This window comes from Mesoplodon densirostris, chromosome 1 (assembly GCF_025265405.1).
Source record: "Mesoplodon densirostris isolate mMesDen1 chromosome 1, mMesDen1 primary haplotype, whole genome shotgun sequence".
NCBI lineage: Eukaryota > Metazoa > Chordata > Mammalia > Artiodactyla > Ziphiidae > Mesoplodon > Mesoplodon densirostris.
In genome coordinates this window covers 15,760,057-15,781,778 of record NC_082661.1, presented here as the reverse complement: position 1 = coordinate 15,781,778, position 21,722 = coordinate 15,760,057, and the positions used below count along the sequence as shown (strand labels likewise).

The 21,722-nt window shown below is 35.2% G+C and overlaps 1 protein-coding gene across 1 annotated transcript in view; it reads left to right on the top strand.

Annotated features, from left to right (window-relative positions):
* ATRNL1 (attractin like 1) overlaps positions 1-21,722 on the top strand; it is a 730,282-nt gene that overhangs the window by 332,069 nt on the left and 376,491 nt on the right. The window contains exon 25 of the mRNA XM_060100355.1: positions 8,367-8,428. Coding sequence (XP_059956338.1) covers positions 8,367-8,428 — 62 coding nt within the window. The remainder of the gene's footprint in view (positions 1-8,366; positions 8,429-21,722) is intronic.

Genomic DNA, 21,722 nt, shown 5'->3' with positions numbered 1-21,722 from the left:
TGCATTAAACCAGGAGGAAATTGATGAGTGCCTTTATTAAGGCATTTATTTGCTCTAAAAAGAATAAAACCCATTAAATTTTTATAGACAATATTCAAGGATTCATAATCAGAGTAATTTGTGTAGTATTTATGCAGAATTGGCCAGTATATTTGTTCCTCTTAGGTTTTATTGTCTTTTAAAAATCATCCATTTTCCATTTAACTGTATTTAAAAAAAATATTTATCAGGAATGATACAAATTATATTATCAATAAGCAGTGTATTAATTATCTATAGGAAATTTATGTTTACCTTGAATAGATTATCATAGTTGATCTTATTCAGTAATAGTTAATTTAAGCCCCAGTCTGCTTTATTTTTAAAAATGAATAGATAAAGACCTAATACGATTTTAAATTGCTTGCCTGAAACATAGCCCAGTTGTCTTTGAGATGTGACTAGATGACTAACTTCCATTACTTAACTCTGCTTTTATGTCATCATTTTGAAGGGCTATAATCAAAATAGTGGTTTGAAGAACCTCTCTTTTACTTTCATTTTGTTAGATGAATTTGATCATTTTAGCATATCCCTTCATATTTTCCCTTTTTTATATCTCAGTGTTATATCAGAGTTTATGGCAATCTGACATTTTGCACAAACACACCAATTTGTCCTTCATAATAAGAACATTTTTTTCTCTCTAACAAAATCTGACATTTTATGGTAAATATCAAGCTATTAATCTACTTCTCTATTCCAAGCACACTTAATGCAACTTTTTCATCAAATCATAAATTCAAAATGTTGGTCATTATGTTAATGAAAAATATAGCACATCTTTAAATCTGGTTTTAGATTTTGGACGTGTTTTCAATATGAATTTGCGTTTAAGCTCAAATGGACAAAATATCACTGTTGCTATAGTTTTGGCTCACTCTGATTTTTAGCATGCCAGTTTATCGGTTATTTGGGGCACTTTAAAAACATGGGGAAAATGAGGATATTATGAAGCTTTAATTGGTTTCCTGATTTTGATTAATTTTCTTTAAATGATATTGGATAACTTGAATAAAATCATTAAAGAAAAGAGAATTTCAAAAGTGCATTTTTCTGGCTAAAGTTTTAAAACTAACTTTAAATTCGACTTAAGTAAACTTTTCATATTTTTCATGGGGATGTAAAGAGTCATGTTATAGCCATAGCACCAGCCAATAGAAATCTTTCTACTTAGACAATTAGAGGTTTTAGAGTCAGAAATGTCCCATATCCTCTAGAGATACACTTTCAGGGAAACTATGAATATAGTGTTCTTTTTGTTGTTATCGATTTGTCTCACTGTTTTCTAAATAAAGTTAGCTAAATGATCAAGTGATCACTCTTTTAAAGCAATCTCATTTTTTTCCTCCATTGGTTAAAAAATAATGTTTCAGGTAATACCTTCTGTTTTGGACAGGAAGATTGTAGTCTAAACTAAGTCACCTTCTGAAAGAAATTCCAAGAAGCCAACATAGTTAAAAATGTTTATCGTTGAAATTAAGAAATTGAGGTAAAAATACATATTAAGAAACCATTTCTGATACCTTGATTTCAAATTATTTACATTGTAGGTAAAATTATAAATGGTAGATATTATAAAAATTTTTCTGTGATTATAAACAAATAAAAACATTTTATACAGAAATGCATATTTTTCATAACATCTGAACTCTACAGCATATGTAAATTTTATAGGGGAAAATAGTATTTTATGATCTGAAATTAGAAGGCACTTATAGTCTGTGATTATTGATTTATAAAAGAAATTCAAATAAATAAATAATTTTTTAATGTTTCTCAGAATAACATCTGTACCTCCTTCCTTTCATGGCTCTTAATAAGGATATATGAAGTCCTAAGAATACTCTTGTGCTGAATTTTGCTATTGTTATTCGTTTATTCAGCAAATTTTTATTAAATGCTTACTATGTACTATGTACCAAATACTGTTCTAGGTACTGGAATAGTGCCATGGACAATCTGAACAAGGCTACTATTCTCAAGGAGTTTACATTTTAGTGGGGAAAGATATTTTAACTAATGATCAACCAATCAGATAATTTCAGACTGAAGTATAAAAGAAGTAGGTTTACACAAGAGTATAGAATAAGGGAGAGGGCAGCTACTTTATATAAGTGTCTTAGAGAAGTGTGATATTTGAGGTGAGCTCTAGATGATAATGACCCAGCCACATGAAGACCAGTTGCCCAGTATCACTTAGAATGCTCTCCCTTTGTCTATACTTACTCCTGTCTCTGTAGGTCTTTCAGTTTCATTAGAAGGGGCCTGGAGTTGCTGGACGCTCTTCCTAGATAGAGAAATGCTGAGAAAATAGTCAGATACATTTGCAACTAATGCTAGTATCATTTCTTTCTGCTACCCCTGCTTTTTTCTCCTGTCTGTTCTCAGTACTTCTGCATGTTTTTAGTTACCAAGGAGTGATTTCTCGTCCCACATATGTTAATATAGAAAATAGGATACTTTTTTTTTTTTTTTTGCGGTATGCGGGCCTCTCACTGTTGTGGCCTCCCCCGTTGCGGAGCACAGGCTCCGGACGCGCAGGCTCCGGACGCGCAGGCTCAGCGGCCATGGCTCACGGGCCCAGCCGCTCCGCGGCATATGGGATCCTCCCAGACCGGGGCACGAACCCGTATCCCCTGCATCGGCAGGCGGACTCTCAACCACTTGCGCCACCAGGGAGGCCCTAGGATACTTGTAATGGTTTTTTTTCCATTAGAATTACCAAGTTCTAAAACACTATACAATTTATAATTGTTATTACTGTTTCTGTCTACCCTGCCACAACCACTAAGAATCTTTTTTTCACTGATATATCCAAGAACCTGACATGGTGCCCAGAATATAATAGATATTCAGTGAAATATTTGATGGATGAATACCTTGACACTCCAGAGAGAGAATATTGAGAGGGAATCTGCTTGAGTTAGTGTTTGCTTGGTCTTGTTCACCAATGCGACCAAACCTCCTTGTATCTGCCTTCCATTTTTATGCCTGTGCCTGACGACAGACTGTCTGACACAGTATCTTCCATAGGCTATCTCCTGTGGAACTTCCTATAGAAAGTCTCAGGTGGAGAAACATTTTAAAAGATTTGCACAACACATTGTAATGCTGACTTTCCATTTGAACAACTAATATCAAATGCTGTTTAGCTTGAGTCCCCAGAACCCAAATGGTATGCTAAGTATAGAGACTGCTTGTGCCATCAATATTTACTCTTGAGTACAATTATATTAACAGATTAGTTACATATAGATAATATAATTAAAGTTTCAGAATGTTTTAGTGCTTTAGTTCATGATTGTAACTTGTAGATCCTTCACTTGACTGCTTTATTTACTCAGATATTCTTTGGGAAAAATGCAGGACATTGTAGATATTTTCATTTGGGTCTACGTTTTGCTTACTTGCCTCAAAACATGATTTTTTTTTCCAAGTTACTTAGCTATATGGACCCAGAAAGGGCAAGCAAACCATAATAAAATTCTGCAGTACCAGCTTGAATCATGTACTTTGCCAGTCTAAATTGATTTTAACACTGTTGGCTGTTCCCACTGTTTATGCATAACTTATCTTGAAGGAATGCAAAACCCTTTATAGGTTAAAGAATCAGAGTGATGATAATGATTTGAATTGAGAGTATGTAAAGAAATTAGTGGCAAGACCCATATTTGAATATGGATATATTTTTTCCTCCCCCCAAAATGTATCACTTGTTTTTTAAAGATGTCTTGGCTCTATTCCTCTCCCCAGTTGGAACTTTTTTCCTTTGTTTCCATTTTCTCGCTCTGCTCAATTTTGATTTCACTTCCAACAGTTTTTCCTCAATATGGAGCCTGTCCTGGAATAGAGATTTGACTGGTTGCTTTTGAAAATTCATGGGGCCCAAGCTGTTCTAGCTCCTTTTGGAACTTGTCAAGGACCCTTTGCACTCTTATGCTCTTGGACTAGGCAAAACCACTTACATTTTTACCTTCTGTATTTAATGGGCCTGCCTGGTTCCATTGAATGCTTTTTGGATTTTCCTGTTGATTCCCTCTTCTTACTCCCTCGCAGACCCTGGTACCATATGTGTCTGGTGTTGCGGTTTATCCGTACCTGTTCACGTTTCGGCATTCAAGAGGAGGATAATTTTTCATTTACCTTTGTTGAAATTGTTTTCTATGTATTTTCTTTCTGCAGTTTACTTGTCATAGATAGGTAGGTAGGTAGGTAGATAGATAGATAGATAAATAGATAGATATTGAGTTTTGTTTTTTTTTTAAGGTGGAAACTCAGGGATATTAAAAAACGATGCTACCACTGCCACTGTCCACCTAGAACTCGGCCTCACAGATTATATTTCTTAATTTCCAAGTAGTTAACTTGTTTTGATTATATCCAAAATTATAGCTTTAATTTTGATTTTAATCTGAGAATATAGTACATAAAATCACTACCATTTGGAATTTTTAAGTAGTTTCTCTGCATAAGGTACACTGTCTACTTTTCTAAATGCCCTGTGGATTTAACAGAAGATGTGTTTTCCTATTTTATATGCTCCTGATTCTTTCTGCTCTGTTTTTAACAGACCTTTTTGGAAGTTCAGTCTGTAGTTGCTGTCTGTACTGCCTCACATTACATACTCGTCTTACGTTCTTTGTTTAGATTAACATTCCCACCCCTTCATTGAAGGTGCATTTGTTTGTTACCCACCAAGTTGATGTTGTCAAATTTAATGGTCATAGTCCCATCCTCGTCTTACTCAACCAACAAAACCAGCCACTACTTTCCTCTTGCAAGATTCCTTTTCCTTGGCATCCTTGACACAATACTCTCCTGGTTTCCTCCTACTTAATTGTTCACTTTTTTGTTGTTGTTGTTTTTAGCTCTAATAATGGGGTGGCCCTAAACATCCTCTTAGAAGTTTTAAATGAGTCATATCCAATCTTCACCAAGCCTTCTCACCTTTCACTCTAAATCATGTGCCCATCAACTTGGTTTTGCCTCCATGGCTACTACTCTTGTGCAAGCTACTATCATGTCCTAACTAGAAAAATCCAATATCCTTCTTTCTAATGTTCCTGCTTTCCTCTATCATCTCTTTCCCACCCAGCAGCCAGAATGACATTTTTCTTGAGAGTTAGATCATGTCATTTCATGGTTCAGGCCTTATAATATGTCCCAAACTCTTTATCATGCCAAGGACCTAGGTGAATTAACCCCCGCTTGTCACTCTGAACTTATTTTTAACTTCTCTGCCCCTAGCTCACAATACTCCAGCTCTTGTGACTTCAGTTTCTCAAACATCTCTAGCCTAAGTGTATTCCCTAAGCCTGGAATCCTCTACTGACAGATCTTTGTGTGGCTTTACCATTCTTATTATTTGTATGTCCTGCTCATGTATCATGTCTTCAGTGAGGCTGCCCCTAACTGCCTAATCTCAACTAGCTACATATCCTTCCACTGCATCACATCACTTTGTTTTTCTTCAGAACACTTACCATTGTCGAAAATTATGATAATCCACTTATGAGTCTACCTGGTTATTTTTTGCCCCCTGCTATTGGGATGCAAACTGCAAGAGACCAGGGACTTTGTCTTATTTACAAGGTTGTCACGAGCTCCTAGAACAGAGCTTGCTTAAGCAATATTTCTTTGAATATTTCTTCATGATTTGAATGACTGAATAAATTAATTTTTGTCTGCTTGATCAGATAGGTTATTAAAGAGATATACATATTAAATTTTATTCTTTAATTATGTTATCTAATTCTCCTTATAAGTCCAGACATTGTGTTTTCACTTATTTGGCCTGTGTTTTTGGTGCATATAGGTTTATTATTTTTATTCATTTTTTGTGCCTTATACATTTTATTTGACCAGGTTTTGATTTTGAATTTCACTTTGCTATTGATATTATCCTTCATGCCTTCATTGTTGTTGTTTCTAAAAGCCAATTTTTTTTCACAATCCTTTATATTTTGGATATAAGTGTGTCACTGCTATAGATGTGCTTTCTGTAAAAAACATAAAGCTAAATTATGCTTTTTAATGTGCTATGGAAATCTCTCTTTTGATGAGGATTCAGACTGTTCACATTTAGTGCAATTGCTTCTATATACTTTATCTTATTCCTTTATTTTTAATTTATTTTATGTTATATGTATTATTTATTTATTTTTTTCGTTTCTCTTTTCCATACATTTGCTAATTTATTCAAGCCTTTATGAAGTCCTTTTTCTTCTTTTTCATTTAGATATTTCTCAACACGGTCTAAGTTTACCTTCCTATTCCAATTTATCTTAAACCAATTTCATTGATTATGATTTCAAAATAATTATCCTTTTGAAGATTATCCAGTTCTTAATTGCTGTATTCAGAATCATCTTTCCATGGATTTAAGTTACTGTTGACAATATTGTTTGATAAGCTCTGTTTCTAAGATACTCTCATGGACAGTACCTGGAGAGAAAACTCATCTGTATCTTTTCCATTTTAAAAGATGTTTTTTCTTAAATCTTTTAAAACATTTTCACCTAGAACCAATCTCCTACAGCAATTGTCTTTCCTCAGTGTCTGTATAAATGCTCTGTAATTCTTCAAATGCCTAGAAGCTTTTTAGAAATGAATGTTATTATATTTAAGCTTTCATGTATATACCAAAAATTTAACCATCTTCTCGACTGGCTGTAATTCTTTATTTTATATAGGAAACAATATTTCTTATTTTAGAATGTCATTTCAATCCTTGCCCTGAAAGCTGGGACAATTGTGAGACTCATTTCCTTTCTTTTCCTTCACTCATGGATTATATCCTCCTCTGCGTTTTGTCTAATGTCTGAATATGGTTTTTCCATACATTTTGTATAGTTTTCTAGTTCTGTAAGACAAGACAGAAATCTCATCCTTGTTAGTCCATTTTCACTGGAAGTGGAAATTGTATTACATGTTTTTGAAAATTTTTCATAAAAGATTATTAAAGGAGAAGATTTCAAGAACTCAATTGTTTAGCTTCAGCTATCTGGGAAAATTCACTTATGTTGACCAGCTCCTTTATACATGATGTAAAAGTATAATATTTACTGTATTATACTATATACCAGATATTATGGCAATAATTTTATTTCTATTAATTGAGTTAGTCTTTTCTCTAACACATGAGGTAGATGCTCTTATTATTGCCATTCACATATGGGACAAAAATAGGTTAAATAGTTTCCTAAAATATTTACATCTAGTAAGTGAAAAAGTTGGATTTTCTCTATTTCTCTATCTAAATAGATATTCTCTATTCAGATGCTGCATTATTGACTAGTACACTATATAATACTTCCTCAAGAAACGTGTTACAGTATGATCTCTATAATGTCAACAAAAATGGAGAACAATTTTAGCCTATTGATTTATTTCTCCTCTCAAAATTCATTAACATGAAAATATAAACTGAGGTGATGTATTTTATTCTTGCAGGGGTTTATAACAAAATAGTTGTATGCAGATTCCCTAGACAAGAATATACAAGAAAAACTAGTTCCCTCAGTTTCCTTAATACAGTTGAAATTAAGTTTTTTTGGCATACAAGCAATTATCAATTGTATTGATAGAAAAATGTGATAATTATTAGATGAAGAAACTCATTTGCATGTTTTAGCTAGACACATTTAATATGTCATAGGATTTCACATGAAAGTTTTAGCATGCATTACTGAAGTAATTTTATAATAGTTTTCTTTTTTTCACATCTTTATTGGAGCATAATTGCTTTACAATGTTGTGTTAGTTCCTGCTGTACAACAAAGTGAATCAGCTATATGTATACATATATCCCTGTGTCCCCTCCCTTTTGAGCCTCCCTCCCACCCTCCTTATCCCACCCCTCTAGGTGGTCCAGAGCATGGAGTTGATCTCCCTGTGCTGTGCAGCAGCTTCCCACTAGCCATCCACTTTACATTTGGTAGTGTATACATGTCAGTGCTACTCTCTCGCTTCATCCCAGCTTCCCTCCCCGCCCACCCCATCCGTGTCCTCAAGTCCGTTCTCTATGTCTGCATCTTTATTCCTGCCTTGCCACTAGGTTCATCAGTACCGTTTTTTTAGATTCCATATATAATAGTTTTCTTAAACCATTTAATGTTATAGCCTGTGCAGAGGTCATTAGCAGTTGGTTATATTAGGTGTTCTCAATGAAATTTTGATTCCAGCACATATGATTTATAATATGGTGATCCAAATTTCTTGATGATTTAAAAATATTGTATTTACAAATGCCATGAAGCATCACCACTTTGAAGAAGAGCATAGATTCAGTAAGTTTCAAACTTTCTTTTATTTTGATTTTTCAGATTGCATTCTCACAACACAATACAATCATGGATCTTGTGCAGTTTTTTGTCACCTTCTTCAGGTAATTTGCTTTTACTGACTTTGAATTTGTTAAACCTATATTCTGATGTATGTTCTATCAACCTGTTAGGTAATTTATCAGTTCTTTAACCTTAAATATGATACAGTGTGTCTTGAATAGTTTTATATACTTAAATATATACCACAGAGCAGAAGAAACATACTTGACATATACTTTTGCAAGTTTATTTTGCTGTAGTACTATTTAATAGCTAATTGATTCAGTGGAAAGAGGATGATAACCCTGTGTCCCCCTGTCATATAAGTAACTAAAGCCTGTTTTAATTAATAAAATTAACAGTGCATTCACTGTATTGATTAGGTCCATCTCCTAGCATTAAAATCCATATCAATTCAATTATTTCTTAGATTTCTTAGGTAATTATTATATGTGCTTAGCAATGTGATGAAATCTGTAGGGGATGAGAAAAAGTATGTATTTTCTGCCCTCAGAGAGCTTATAATCTGGAAGTACTAAATATGACTTAGGATATAGCGTAATTTCCTAGAATATTAGTTATTTGAGATATTAATAGTAGGTTCATTAAAAAGTGTTCCATAATTAAATACATTTGGAAAATGCTGTGTATACTGAAGTTAAATAGGGCTTTTTTGGTTTGTTTTTAACTGACATTACTTCTCAGAGTTTTTTTTTTTCTCACAGTTTTTAATATGTTAATTTGCAGTGTATCTTTCTAAAAGAGAGGGCGGAGTTTGTAGCATTTCTGAAAACCTAAAAGCTCTCTTCGTAGAACATCTATTTTCATTTCCATGGGATGTAAATAAAGAAACACTGGGCGAGGAGAAGCGGTTGAGTTTTAGTGGTAGAATATCTGTGTGATGGCACCTGAGATCATCTGGATTAAGAAAGAATGTTATTTTTGTTAACATGATTATGTTGTGTACTGCTTATACTGGTCCACTAGGTGCCTTTGTGTAAATTAGACAATGGGGCCTCCTTCTGGCAGGCATAGCCCCACATCACAGCACACAACTTTACAAACAGTGCATGTAATTTTGACCTTCACTCACCAAGTTGTCTGGTCTGCGTTGAACAGCAAAGAACCCGTTAAACCAAATCCTTGACACAGATGATATGCCAAGCACTTTCCTCAACACCAAAGTAACCATTATTGGTTATCTTATAACGACACCATACAATCCTAATACCTTATCCACAGAAGTTAGCAAACATTTTCTGTAAAGAGCCAGTTAGTAAATATTTCAAGATTTGTGGGCTATAAGGTCTCTGTTGCATCTAAACAACTCTGCTGTTGTGGTGCTAAAGCAGCCTCAGCCAGTATGGAAACAAATGGGAGTGGCTATGTTCCAATAAACCTTTATTGTACAAATAGCTGCTATGCTGAATTCTGCCTGTGGACATAATTTGCCCAACCCCTGATCTAACGTATGCCTGAATACCTTTAATGACAGGAAGCACACCATCTCTTGAGATACCATTTTCTATCTTCAGATAACTAATTGTTCTTTATAATTGAGATGAAATCTGCCTCCCTGTAATAGCTCTTCTCATTTACCCATATGGGCCCATACATAACAAGTCTAATCTCTCTCATCTCCATTTGCAGCCCTCTAGTTTTCTAAACTCTTTTCTCTAATTTACACATTCTCTGTTCGTTTATTCATTTCTTGTCAAAATCCTTGCCATGTTGGTCACTTTGCTCTGAAAACAGTCATGTTTGTCTTTGTCCCTTAAAACGTATTAATTTCCAGAATTTAACGCTAAATCATATTTATCACTAATATGCGCAAAGTCTATTCATACTTTAAATTTGTCCCTTAAAAATGAAATTTGAGGAAACAACTTTTTTTTTATTAATTAATTTTTTTGGCTGTGTTGGGTCTTCATTGCTGTGCATGGGCTTTCTCTCTAGTTGCAGGAAGCAGGGACTACTCTTTGCTGTGGTGTGCGGGCTGCTCATTGCGGTGGCTTCTCTTGTTGTGGAGCACGGGCTCTGGGTGTGCGGGCTTCAGTAGTTGTGGCACGTGGGCTCAGTAGTTGTGGCTTGCAGGCTCTAGAACGCAGGCTCGGTAGTTGTAGTGCACAGGCTTAGTTGCTCTGCGGCATGTGGGATCCTCCTGGACCAGGGCTCGAACCCGTGTTCCCTGCATTGGCAGGCGGATTCTTAACCACTGCGCCACCAGGGAAGTTCCGAGGAAACATCTTAAATATATTTACCGTTCTCTGATTTTGTACTTCTGGATATTAAGGGATATTAAGCCTATTAATTAGGTTACAATGTTTTTGGAAAAGTATTAGAAGTTGTAATTGAATGAGCCTTATTTAATACATAAAAATAAAAGTTTTTGACAGAATAATGTGGATGTTAATATTCTAAAAAGTTTAGTTTTGTGTAAAAAATTCACAAAGCTGAATATATATGTAAATTATTTAAATGTTTAGGGTTTTATTTTAAGCTTTTGAATTTGTGTGCATGTTTAAGTTCAATAACTCTTTTATTAAGTAAAAGAAAGCTAGTGTTAATGTGTACCATGTCTTAGAGATGATCCTATTTATTATGTTGTCATCACGGGCAAAGTAATGTAAAATATTCTAAGCATTGTGTGAGATAAAGTATATTTAATGGGTTTTTTATCATTTAAATTTTTCTAGTATTAAAATGTAAATCAGACAGTTTTCTAATTGTCTCATTGTTAAGAAAAGAAAATGTACAAATACTTTTAAGTTTATTATTTTTTTAAATAAAGCCACTGTTAAATTTTAAAAGAGAGTTTTAGACAGGTCAGCATTTATGGACATCCTTCAATCAGGCCACTATTACTGCTATTGCTGTTTCTGAGTTATTGAAGTAGCATAGGTGAATGTGTCAGCCTTTCAGTTTAGCCATGGTTTGATGGAGTCCAGTTCATAAGCTTTGTGTCAGTTTTTTACTTTTATATTGGGCATAGTTCTGGTGGTAAACATAATTGAGTCAGTACTAGGAAGATCACTTACAGGCATAGCCTGGCTCTGATCTTAGCTTTCTGTGCCATCTTAAGTAGGTCACCTAGCATCTTTAAATCTCAGTCTTTTCATATCTAGAATTAAAGGATGTTGTTGTTAGAGTGTATACTATAATATAGTGAATGATTAGAAAACTGAAAGGAATTATTTTAAAAATAAATACTTTTTTTCTGGTATGTAAAATGGAAAAGTAAGTCTGTGTGAATCTGAATTTTAAAAGAATAAGCCTGGTAAATTCAATGGAGATATATCAGGGACCACTACCCCTATACCATTTAGATTTTTAATGGTGGTTCTAATTTTCACTGTCCCACTGGAATTACATAATGTTTTTGATTTACCATCTTGACCAGATGGCGGTATTTTCAGAGGTTGCCACTTGGTCTTTCCCACTATGATAGATCTTACCCCACAGGCCAGGGATGCAATGTAGGGGCTACTCTAATCACCTTGTACATAAATTCTAATTATACACTTGAGAAGTAGGGAAATTATCACTGGGTGGATGCATAGACACAGTTGGCCCACTATGATCTAGAATTTAGCCAGAATTTCTTACCTGGACCCTGGAGATACCCCAAGTCTAACAAGGGTTCATGATGGTATTTTAGTCCTTGGGTATCTCTGTGATCTCTAACCCTGTGTCTTACAGTAATCAAAATATCTACTTACTCCTCTTGCACTGTGTACATACCCGTGTATATACCTGTGTATATACCCAAATATACACAGGGCTCTTTGTAAAGGAATCACACACAGGTCCCTTTGGGGATCATTTTATACACTTTCCAAGATGTTTCAAAGTGTCTTTTCTTCTATGGACTCAGCCACCTATTCAGTGGGTTCTGGATTTGTAAATTAACTCATCTGGGAACTGAGCAGAGGATCATGATTTTCTCTTGGCAACAACCCTCAGCTTTTGTTCCTCCGTTCCTACTTACAACAAAAGTAAATGTTAAATAGCACCGTTGTTGGCTGCCCATCTATTTTGCCTCTCGAGATAGATACCATCCATTATTAATCATCCCACAGCTCGTTGTGGGCCAACACCCTTGGCTGCTCCTCCAGTCTTGTTCAACTTTATCCTCATTGTAGACCCTGGTTCTGTCAGTTAGGCACTGACCCTTGATCTTTTTTGCTTTGGGGCCCCATCACTTAACACCTCCCTTTGTCACTGCCTCTCCTGTTGTCAGCTCTGGTCTGCAGAAGAAAGCCACCAGTGAACTTCTTAGTGAAGCTGGTGCCCCTTTCACCAGCAAATTTCTCATGACCTTGGTGACTGGTACATCCCATAGAAAGTAATCTACCGGTCTTACATAATATATCCATTCTGGTACATTCCCTCCTGTCAGCTTTTTTATTCTTTTCTCTTTCATCTTCTAGGGCAACTCAGGCTTTTCCATTTCACTTTGCCTTGGCCAGTGCTTTTTCCAGGCTTATAAGAATTACTTCCTTATCAAGTTTTGCCCCATCCACTGGAGTCCTCTATAGGGTATTATATCACCTGGTCCTGAGACTATGCATCAAAATTCATGAATTCTTGTTTATCCAGGCTTACATTCCATCCCCCTTGATCAGATATCACCCAAATCCAATTCCTGACATGATCTCCTGGCTGCTGCCAGTACATGCTAGCCAATTCTTGCAGCTTTTTCAAGTATATAATCTTTTCCCTTTCTTTTCAGGCCAAGATACATTATTCTGTTATTAAATTCAGTTATTAGTCTAGCAATCAGGAGAGAAGGTGGTGGCAGCCTTTAGGGGGGTGACCCTATTGTCTATTACTAGAAAGGGAGTGTAGAACCAACATCCTCAGAAACGTCTGTCTAGATAGTCCATTCTAGGTATTCCTATCCCATATTTCAAGAGCTCCAGTTTTCCAACAGTGACCGTTGTCTTTGCGTAAGAGGACTGCTTTGGCTGAGCAGTCTATCATCTCTGGAGCTCTGCAATTCTAACAATTAGATCATCAGTCTACTGCTCGTTCATATTGGCTCCTCCACTGTCAAGAGGTAAGGGGCCTGATTTAAAGCTATAAAAGAGACTCTCTAGCTCGTATATTTAGCCTGTAATGTTTATTAGTGGCCTTCAGTCTCTCATTATCCCTCTGTAGGGTCAATACAAACATAGCAGTAGTCAGCCAACTCCACTCTCTTTTGAAAGCATTTTCCCCAGGTCACCACTGGTGAAATTTTTACCAATTGAAGCCTTCTTCCAGGGACTGTCTGTGTCTCATCTAGCAACATGGATGGTTTCTTTTTAGCCTGCCAAATAGTGAGTGAGCCAGTTTCAAATCCCCATTTTACCTCCTGATTGCTCAAGACCACAAGTCCTCAGAGAAGTAGACCAAAATGGCATTAGCCATGCAGTAAATGTATTAGGGGGAACTCCTGTGAGGGAAAGAGCAAGGGAGAAGGTGAGAGATCTTTTAGACCACAGTGCCAACCTGACCTTCGTGAAGTAGAGCAGGAGGAAAGGAAAGTTGAATGAAAGAGCCTGAAAGTTTGACAAGACCAATGGTGAGTCCTCGAGCCAGACTCTGTATCCTAACAGAGGAGTTATGCATCTCTCAGGATCAGGCCTTCCTTACTGTCACTGCCATGCTCAGTCATTGACTGAGAACAGCTCTCAGGAAGTGTGGCCTCAGTGTGCATACAGTGATAGATTGCCTTTATATTTTTCCACTTTAATATTATGTTTTTTAGTACAAACTAGTTAGAATTTTCAATTTTTCTTATGAATTGTTGTGGTTTTCCCTTTAATATTTTTATTGTGGTAAAATACATATAATATAAAATTTGCCATCTTAACCATTTTTAAGTGAACAATTCAGTGATGTTAAGTACATTTACATTATTGTGCAGCTATTTACACTATCCATCTGCAGAACTCCTTTTATCTTGCAAAACTGCAACTCTATACACATTAAACAGTAACTCCCTATCTCCTCTTCCCCAGCCGCTGACAACCACCATTCTGCTTTCCGTCTGCATGATCTTTACTACTCTAGGTATCTTATATAAGTGATATCATATAATGTTTGTCCTTTTGTGACTGGCTTATTTCACTTAGCATGATGTTCTCAAAGCTCATCCATGTTGTGATATATGTCAGAATTTCTTTTCTTTTAAGGCTGAGTAATATTCCATTGTATGTATATACCACATTTTGTTTATCTATTCATCTGTTTATGGACACGAGTTGCTTCCATGTTTTAGCTATTGTAAGTAATGCTTCTATGAACATGAGTGTACGAATATGTATTCAAGATTTTGCTTTCAATTCTTTTGGATATATTCCCAGAAGAGAAATTCCTAGGTCATATGGTAATTCTATTTTTAATTTTTTGAAGAACCTCCATACTGCTTTCCATAGCAGTTGTACTGTTTGCATTCTCACCAGCAGTGCACAAGGATTCCAGTTTTTCCATATTCTCTCCAACACTTGTAATTTTCTTTTTCTTTCTTTTCTTTTTCCTTTCTTTTTTTTTTTTTTTTTTTTTTTTTTTTGACTGTAGCCATCCCAGAGGGTGCAACTTGGTATCTCATTGTGGTTTTGATGTACATTTCTTTAACGATTGGTGCTGATAAGCACTTTTTCATGTGCTTATTTGCCATTCATATATCTTTGTAGAAATGTCTGTTTAAGTCTTTTGTCCATTTTTATGCCAGTATCGCACTGTCTTGATTACTGTAGCTTTGTAGTAAATTTTGAAATCAAGAAGTGTGGGTCCTCCATCTTTGCTCTTTTTCAAGATTTTTTGGGCTACTTGGGGTCCCTTGAGGTACTAAAATTCATATGGATATGGAAATAATCATGTGAGTTTTTCCCCTTCTTTTGTTAATATGGAGTATTACATTTATGCTTTTCATATGTTAGACCATCCTTGCATTCCAGGAATAAATTGTACTTGGTCATAGTATATAATTCTTTTAACAATAATTTCCCCTTTTCTGCATCATTGTTCAAAATGGATATTAGTACTTTTCTTTTTTTGTGTCTTTGTCTGACTTTGGTATCAGGATAATGCTGGCCACATAGGATGACTTAGGGATTGTTTTCTACTCTTTAATGTTTGGAACAATTTGAGAAGGACTGGTATTAGTTCTTCTTAAAATTTTTAGTGGAATTAATCAGTGAAGCCATCAGGTCCCAGGCTTTTCTTTGTCAGGAGATTTTTGATTACTGATTCAATCTCCTTACTAGTCATAGTTCTATTCAGTCCTTCTATTTTTTCATGATTCAGTCTTGGTAGGTTTTGTGTTTCTAGGAATTTGTCCATTTCATCTAGGTTATACAATTTGTGTACAGCTCTTCATAGTACACTCTAATAAATCCCTTTTATTATCATAGGATCAGTAGTAATATCTATACTATATTTATTTTTATTTATTTTTGGTAAGTTGAATCTTCTCTCTTTCTTTTCCTTAGTAAATCTAGCCAAAGGTTTGTCAATTTTGTTGATTGGTTTGAAGAACCAACTGTTGGTTTTGTTGGCTTTTCTCTATTATTTTACTACTTTCTATTTCATTTATCTGTTTTAATCTTTATTACAATATTTCCTTCCTTCTGCTAACTTTGGGTTTAGTTCTTTTTCTAGTTCCTTAAGTTTAATGTCAGGTTGTTGATTTGAGATCTTTCTTGTTTTTCAATGTAAACATTTATAGTTAAACGTTTCCTCCTTAGCACTGCTTTTACTGCATCCCATCAGTTTTATTTTGTTCTGTTTTCATTTTCATTTGTCTCTAAGTACTTTCTAATTTCCCTTGTGATTTCTTCTATGAGCTGTTGGTTGTTCAAGAGTATGTTGTTTCATTTCCCCAAATTTGTGAGTTTTCCAGGTTTTCTTCTGTTATTGATTTCTGACTTTATTATGCTGTAGTTAAAGGAGATACTTTTCATGATATCTGGTTTTTTAAATTTATTGAGAAAATTTGTGACCTAAAATATGGTATATCCCGGACAACATCTCATGTGCACTTGAGAAGAATGTGTATCCTGTTGTTCGGAATAGTGTTTTACATATGTCCTTTGAATGTAGTTGGTTTATTGTGTTGTTCAAATCCTCTGTTTCCTTACTTATGTTTGTCTGGTGTTCCTATCCATTTATTAAGAGTGGAGTTGAATTGTTGTTTTAACCATTTTGAATTCTCTATGTCTTTATTGAAATTTTTGTCTTAATTTATAACTTGTTTTATATAAACTTAGATATAGTATCATTTTGTTAGAATTTCCATGGTAAATCTATTTTCATTTCTTTACTTTCAATATTTTTTATTTTACTAGATTTTAAATGTGTTTCATGTACACAAATATCTGGACATTGTTTATCCAGTTGTAATAATCTGAAAATCTCTGACTTTTAAAGAAACAGATTTAGTGAATTTCTATTTATTGCAATTATTGTTGTATTTTAATTTTTTTCTCCATCTTTTCACCTTTTAAAATGCTTTCTCAAGCAATCTTTTTTTCTTCTCCCCTGCTTTCTATTAAATTGAATGTCCTTTTAATATTCTTTAATTGTTTTTCCTTTTAGCAGTTTAGGAATTATACATTTCATATTTTTTCTTTAATGAATGCCCTTAAATTTTAACATGTATTTTTTTCCTAACCAGTAATAATGTTAATTGGTGTCTTTTTTTACTCCTGAATCATATAAGAACACTAGAAAATTTGAAACTTTCACTTTTACATACAATTGTCTAATTTTAAATTCATTTTCTAATTTTATTTTTTAAAATAGCCTTATTGAGATATAATTCATATACAGTACAATTCAGCCATTTAAAGTGCACAATTCAATAGCTCTGCAACCATTATCACAGTCAATTTTAGAACATTTTCATCACCTCAAAAAGAAACTGTGTACCCATTTGCAGTCACTTCCCATCCCTCTCCCACACCCTAAGTTTTAGGCAATCACTAATCTAGTTCCTGTATATAGATTTTCCTATTCTGAACATTTTCATATACTAATTAAAATCATACAATATTTGTTCTTTTGTGACAAGCTTCTATCACTTATCACAGTGTTTACAGGGTTTATCCATATGTTGTATGTATCAGTATATCATTGCTTTTTATTGCTAAATACCATTCCGTTGTATGGATATGACACATTTTATTTCTCCTTTTTCAGTGATGGGCATTTGAGTGTTTTCCTCTTTTTGGCTCATGTGAATTATGCCACTATGAACATTTGTGTCCATGTTTTTGTGTGGCGATACGTTTTTATTTTTCTTGAGTATATACCTAGGAGTGGCATTGATGGGTCATATAGTAACTCTAGATTTAACATTGTGAGAAACTGGCAAACTATTTTCCAAAGAAGATGTGCCATTCTACATTCTCACCAGGAATGTATGAGGGTTCCAATTTCTCTATATACTCAGTAACACTTCTTTTTATCTATTTTTTATTATAGCCATCTTAGTGCATATAAAGTGCCAAAAGAGATGATGATGCTATTTTGGAGGATCCAGAAAGGATTTTAATTATTTAGAGGAATTTAAAGAATAGAAAAAGAAAGAAAAATTAGGAGTTAAGCAATTAAAAAACAAGAATAATCAAAGATGACCCTATAGAAGTGAACATGTGAGTGGGAAGAATAATGAAAAATAAACAGTGTGATTAAGATTTGGGGAAATAAAACAATGATGTTGTCCATGAAGATATTTCAGAAGAGAAAAAGGAAGGATTTAACTCCCTACAGGGAGAGAAGTAAACCGAAATCATTGGTAACAGAATGCCTACATCAAAGTGGCATATCCCAGAAGGAGTATGTGGTATAAAAAAATTTTTTTTATATGGTGCAAGAGCGAAGAACTCTGGGAAGAATGAAAAATAGAAGTCCTCCTTTTCAAAAGTGAGATTATGATAATGGGTATGTTAATAGAAATGAGGCCTTAAGATATAGATTTCTCTAAGTAGAAACCATAAATTACATCTTATTATACTGGAGGTTTCTTCAGGAATTCTTTCCCTGGCTTTGCTGTAGAACAGATATTTAGATCCCAACTCTTCTTTTAAACCAAAATATCAAATATAGCTCGAGTAAAGTAGTAATTGCACAAAGTTTATTGCAACTTAGCTAAACCAGTGCTCCATGTCTAATTTTCAGTGCTGAGGTTTGGAACACTATAGACTGAAGCTTAGTTCTTTCACTAAAATATTGCCTAGTACTTCAAAATCAACATGTCCTAAATTAAACTTGCTATCTTGGCAAACAGCTCTTTTTTCTAGTATTCTCTAGCCCAGTTACAGTTACTACTATTAACCTAACTTCAATACCTGGGAATTAACTAAATCTATTTCTCTTTCCTTAATCCCCTACATAAGCCCTGATTCTTCCTTCTGTCTATCAATCTATTTTATTCAAAACAACCAAAGTGATTTTTTAACATAAATTGAATTATGAGAATCCATTGTTTAAAAGCTTCCTTTCACATTTATAATATAATTCAGACTAGACTTAAAGTTCCTCTGAAACCAGGCCTAATTATCTGCCTCCTCTCATATTATTCTCCACAAATTTATTATATTGCAGTCGCTTTTTCTTCGGAGGTATCTGGTTTATTTCTTGTTTGGTTTTGTTTTGTCTTTCATTCTTTTGTAAAGTGTTTTAAAATTTATGTGCAGTAAAATTCCATTTGGGGGGATACAGCCATATGAATTCTAAAATATGTATAGTTTCTTTGTTTTTAAATTTTTATTGGAGTATAGTTGATTTATAATGCTGTGTTAGTTTCTGCTGTACAGCAAAGTGAATCAGTTATACATATATCCACTCTTTTTTAGATTCTTTTCCCATATAGGTCATTACAGAGTATTGAGTAGAGTTCCCTGTGCTATACAATAGGTCCTTATTAGTTATCTGTTTTATATATAGTAATGTGTATATGTCAATCCCAACCTCCCAGTTTATCCCTCTCCACCTTCCTTCCCAGTAACCATAAGTTTGTTTTCTATATCTGTGACTCTTTATGTTTTGTAAATTAGTTCATTTTTATCTTTTTTTAGATTCCACATATAAGCGATATCATATGATATTTGTCTTTCTCTGACTTACTTCACTTAGTATAATAATCTCTAGGTCCATCCATGTTGCTGCACAAGGCATTATTTCATTCTTTTTATGGCTGAGTAATATTCCATTGTATATATGTACCACATCTTCTTTATCCATTCCTCTGTTGATGGACACTTAGGTTGCTTCCATGTTTTGGCTATTGTAAACAGTGCTGCAGTGAACATTGGGGTGCATGTATCCTTTTGGATTATGGTTTTCTCCAGATACATGCCCAATAGTGGGATTGCTGGATCATATGGTACTTCTATTTTTAGTTTTTTAAGGAACCGCCATACTGTTCTCCATAGTGGTTATATCAATTTACATTCCCACCAACAGTGCAAGAGGGTTCACTTTTCTCCACACCCTCTCCAGCATTTGTGGTTTGTAGACTATATGATGGTGGCCATTCTGACCTATGTGAGGTGATACCTTATTGTAGTTCTGATTTGCATTTCTCTGATGTTGAGTGATGTTGAGCATCTTTTCATGTGCTTTTTGGCCATCTGTATGTCTTCTTTGGAGAAATGTCTATTTAGATCTTCTTCCTATCTTATGATTGTGTTGTTCATTTTTTTTTGACATAGAGCTGCATGAGCTGTTTGTATATTTTGGAGATTAACTCCTTGTCAGTTTCTTCCTTTGCAAATATTTTTCCCCATTCTGTGGGTTGTCTTTTCATTTTGTTTATGGTTTCTTTTGCTATGCAGAAGCTTTTAAGTTTACTTAGGTCCCATTTGTTTATTTATTTATTTATTTATTTTATTTTTTAATTTTTTTTTTGCGGTATGCGGGCCTCTCACTGTTGTGGCCTCCCCCGTTGCGGAGCACAGGCTCCGGACGCGCAGGCTCCGGACGCGCAGGCTCAGCGGCCATGGCTCACGGGCCCAGCCGCTCCGCGGCATATGGGATCCTCCCAGACCGGGGCACGAACCCGTATCCCCTGCATCGGCAGGCGGACTCTCAACCACTTGCGCCACCAGGGAGGCCCTGTTTATTTTATTTTTATAATTTATTTTATTTATTTTTGACTGTGTTGAGTCTTCATTGCTGCCTGCGGGATTTCTCTAGTTGCGGCGAGTGGGGGCTACTCTTCGTTGCGGTGTGTGGGCTTCTCACTGCGGTGGCTTCTCTTGTTGCGGAGCACGGGCTCTAGGCGTGCAAACTTCAGTAGTTGTGGTGCGCGGACTCAGTAGTTGTGGCGCGCGGACTCAGTAGTTGTGGCTCACGGGCTCTAGAGCACAGGCTCAGTAGTTGTGGCTGACGCGCTCTAGAGCACAGGCTCAGTAGTTGTGGCACACAGGCTTAGTTGCTGTGTGGCGTGTGGGATCTTCCTGGACCAGGGCTCGAAACTGTGTCCCCTGCATTGACAAGTGGGTTCTGTTTTTTATTTAACATCTTTATTGGAGTATAATTGCTTTACAATGGTGTGTTAGTTTATGCTTTATAACAAAGTGAATCAGTTATACATATATATATATCCCCATATCTCTTCCCTCTTGCATCTCCTTACCTCCAACCCTCCCTATCCCACACCTCTAGGTGGGCACAAAGCACCGAGCTGATCTCCCTGTGCTATGTGGCTGCTTCCCACTAGATATTTCTTTTACATTTGGTAGTGTATATATGTCCATGCCACTGTCTCACTTTGTCCCAGCTTACCCTTCCTGCTCCTCATGTCCTCAAGTGCATTCTGTTCTGTAGTAGGTCTGCCTCTTTATTCCCGTCTTGCCCCTAGTTTCTTCTGAACATTTTTTTTCTTTTCTTTTTTTGTTTAGATTCCATATATATGTGTTAGCATACGATATTTGTTTTTCTCTTTCTGACTTACTTCACTCTGTATGACAGTCTCTAGGCACATCCACTTCACTACAAATAACTCAGTTTCATTCCTTTTTATGGCTAAGTAATATTCCATTGTATATATGTGCCACATCTTCTTTATCCATTCATCTGTTGATGGACACTTAGGTTGTTTCCATGTCCTGGCTATTGTAAATAGAGCTGCAATGAACATTTTGGTACATGACTCTTCTTGAATTATGGTTTTCTCAGGGGATATGCCCAGTAGTGGGATTGCTGGGTCGTATGATAGTTCTATTTTTAGTTTTTTAAGGAACCTCCATACTGTTCTCCATAGTGGCTGTATCAATTTACATTCCCATCAACAGTGCAAGAGGCTTCCCTTTTCTCCACACCCTCTCCAGCATTCATTGTTTGTACATTTTTTGAGGATGGCCA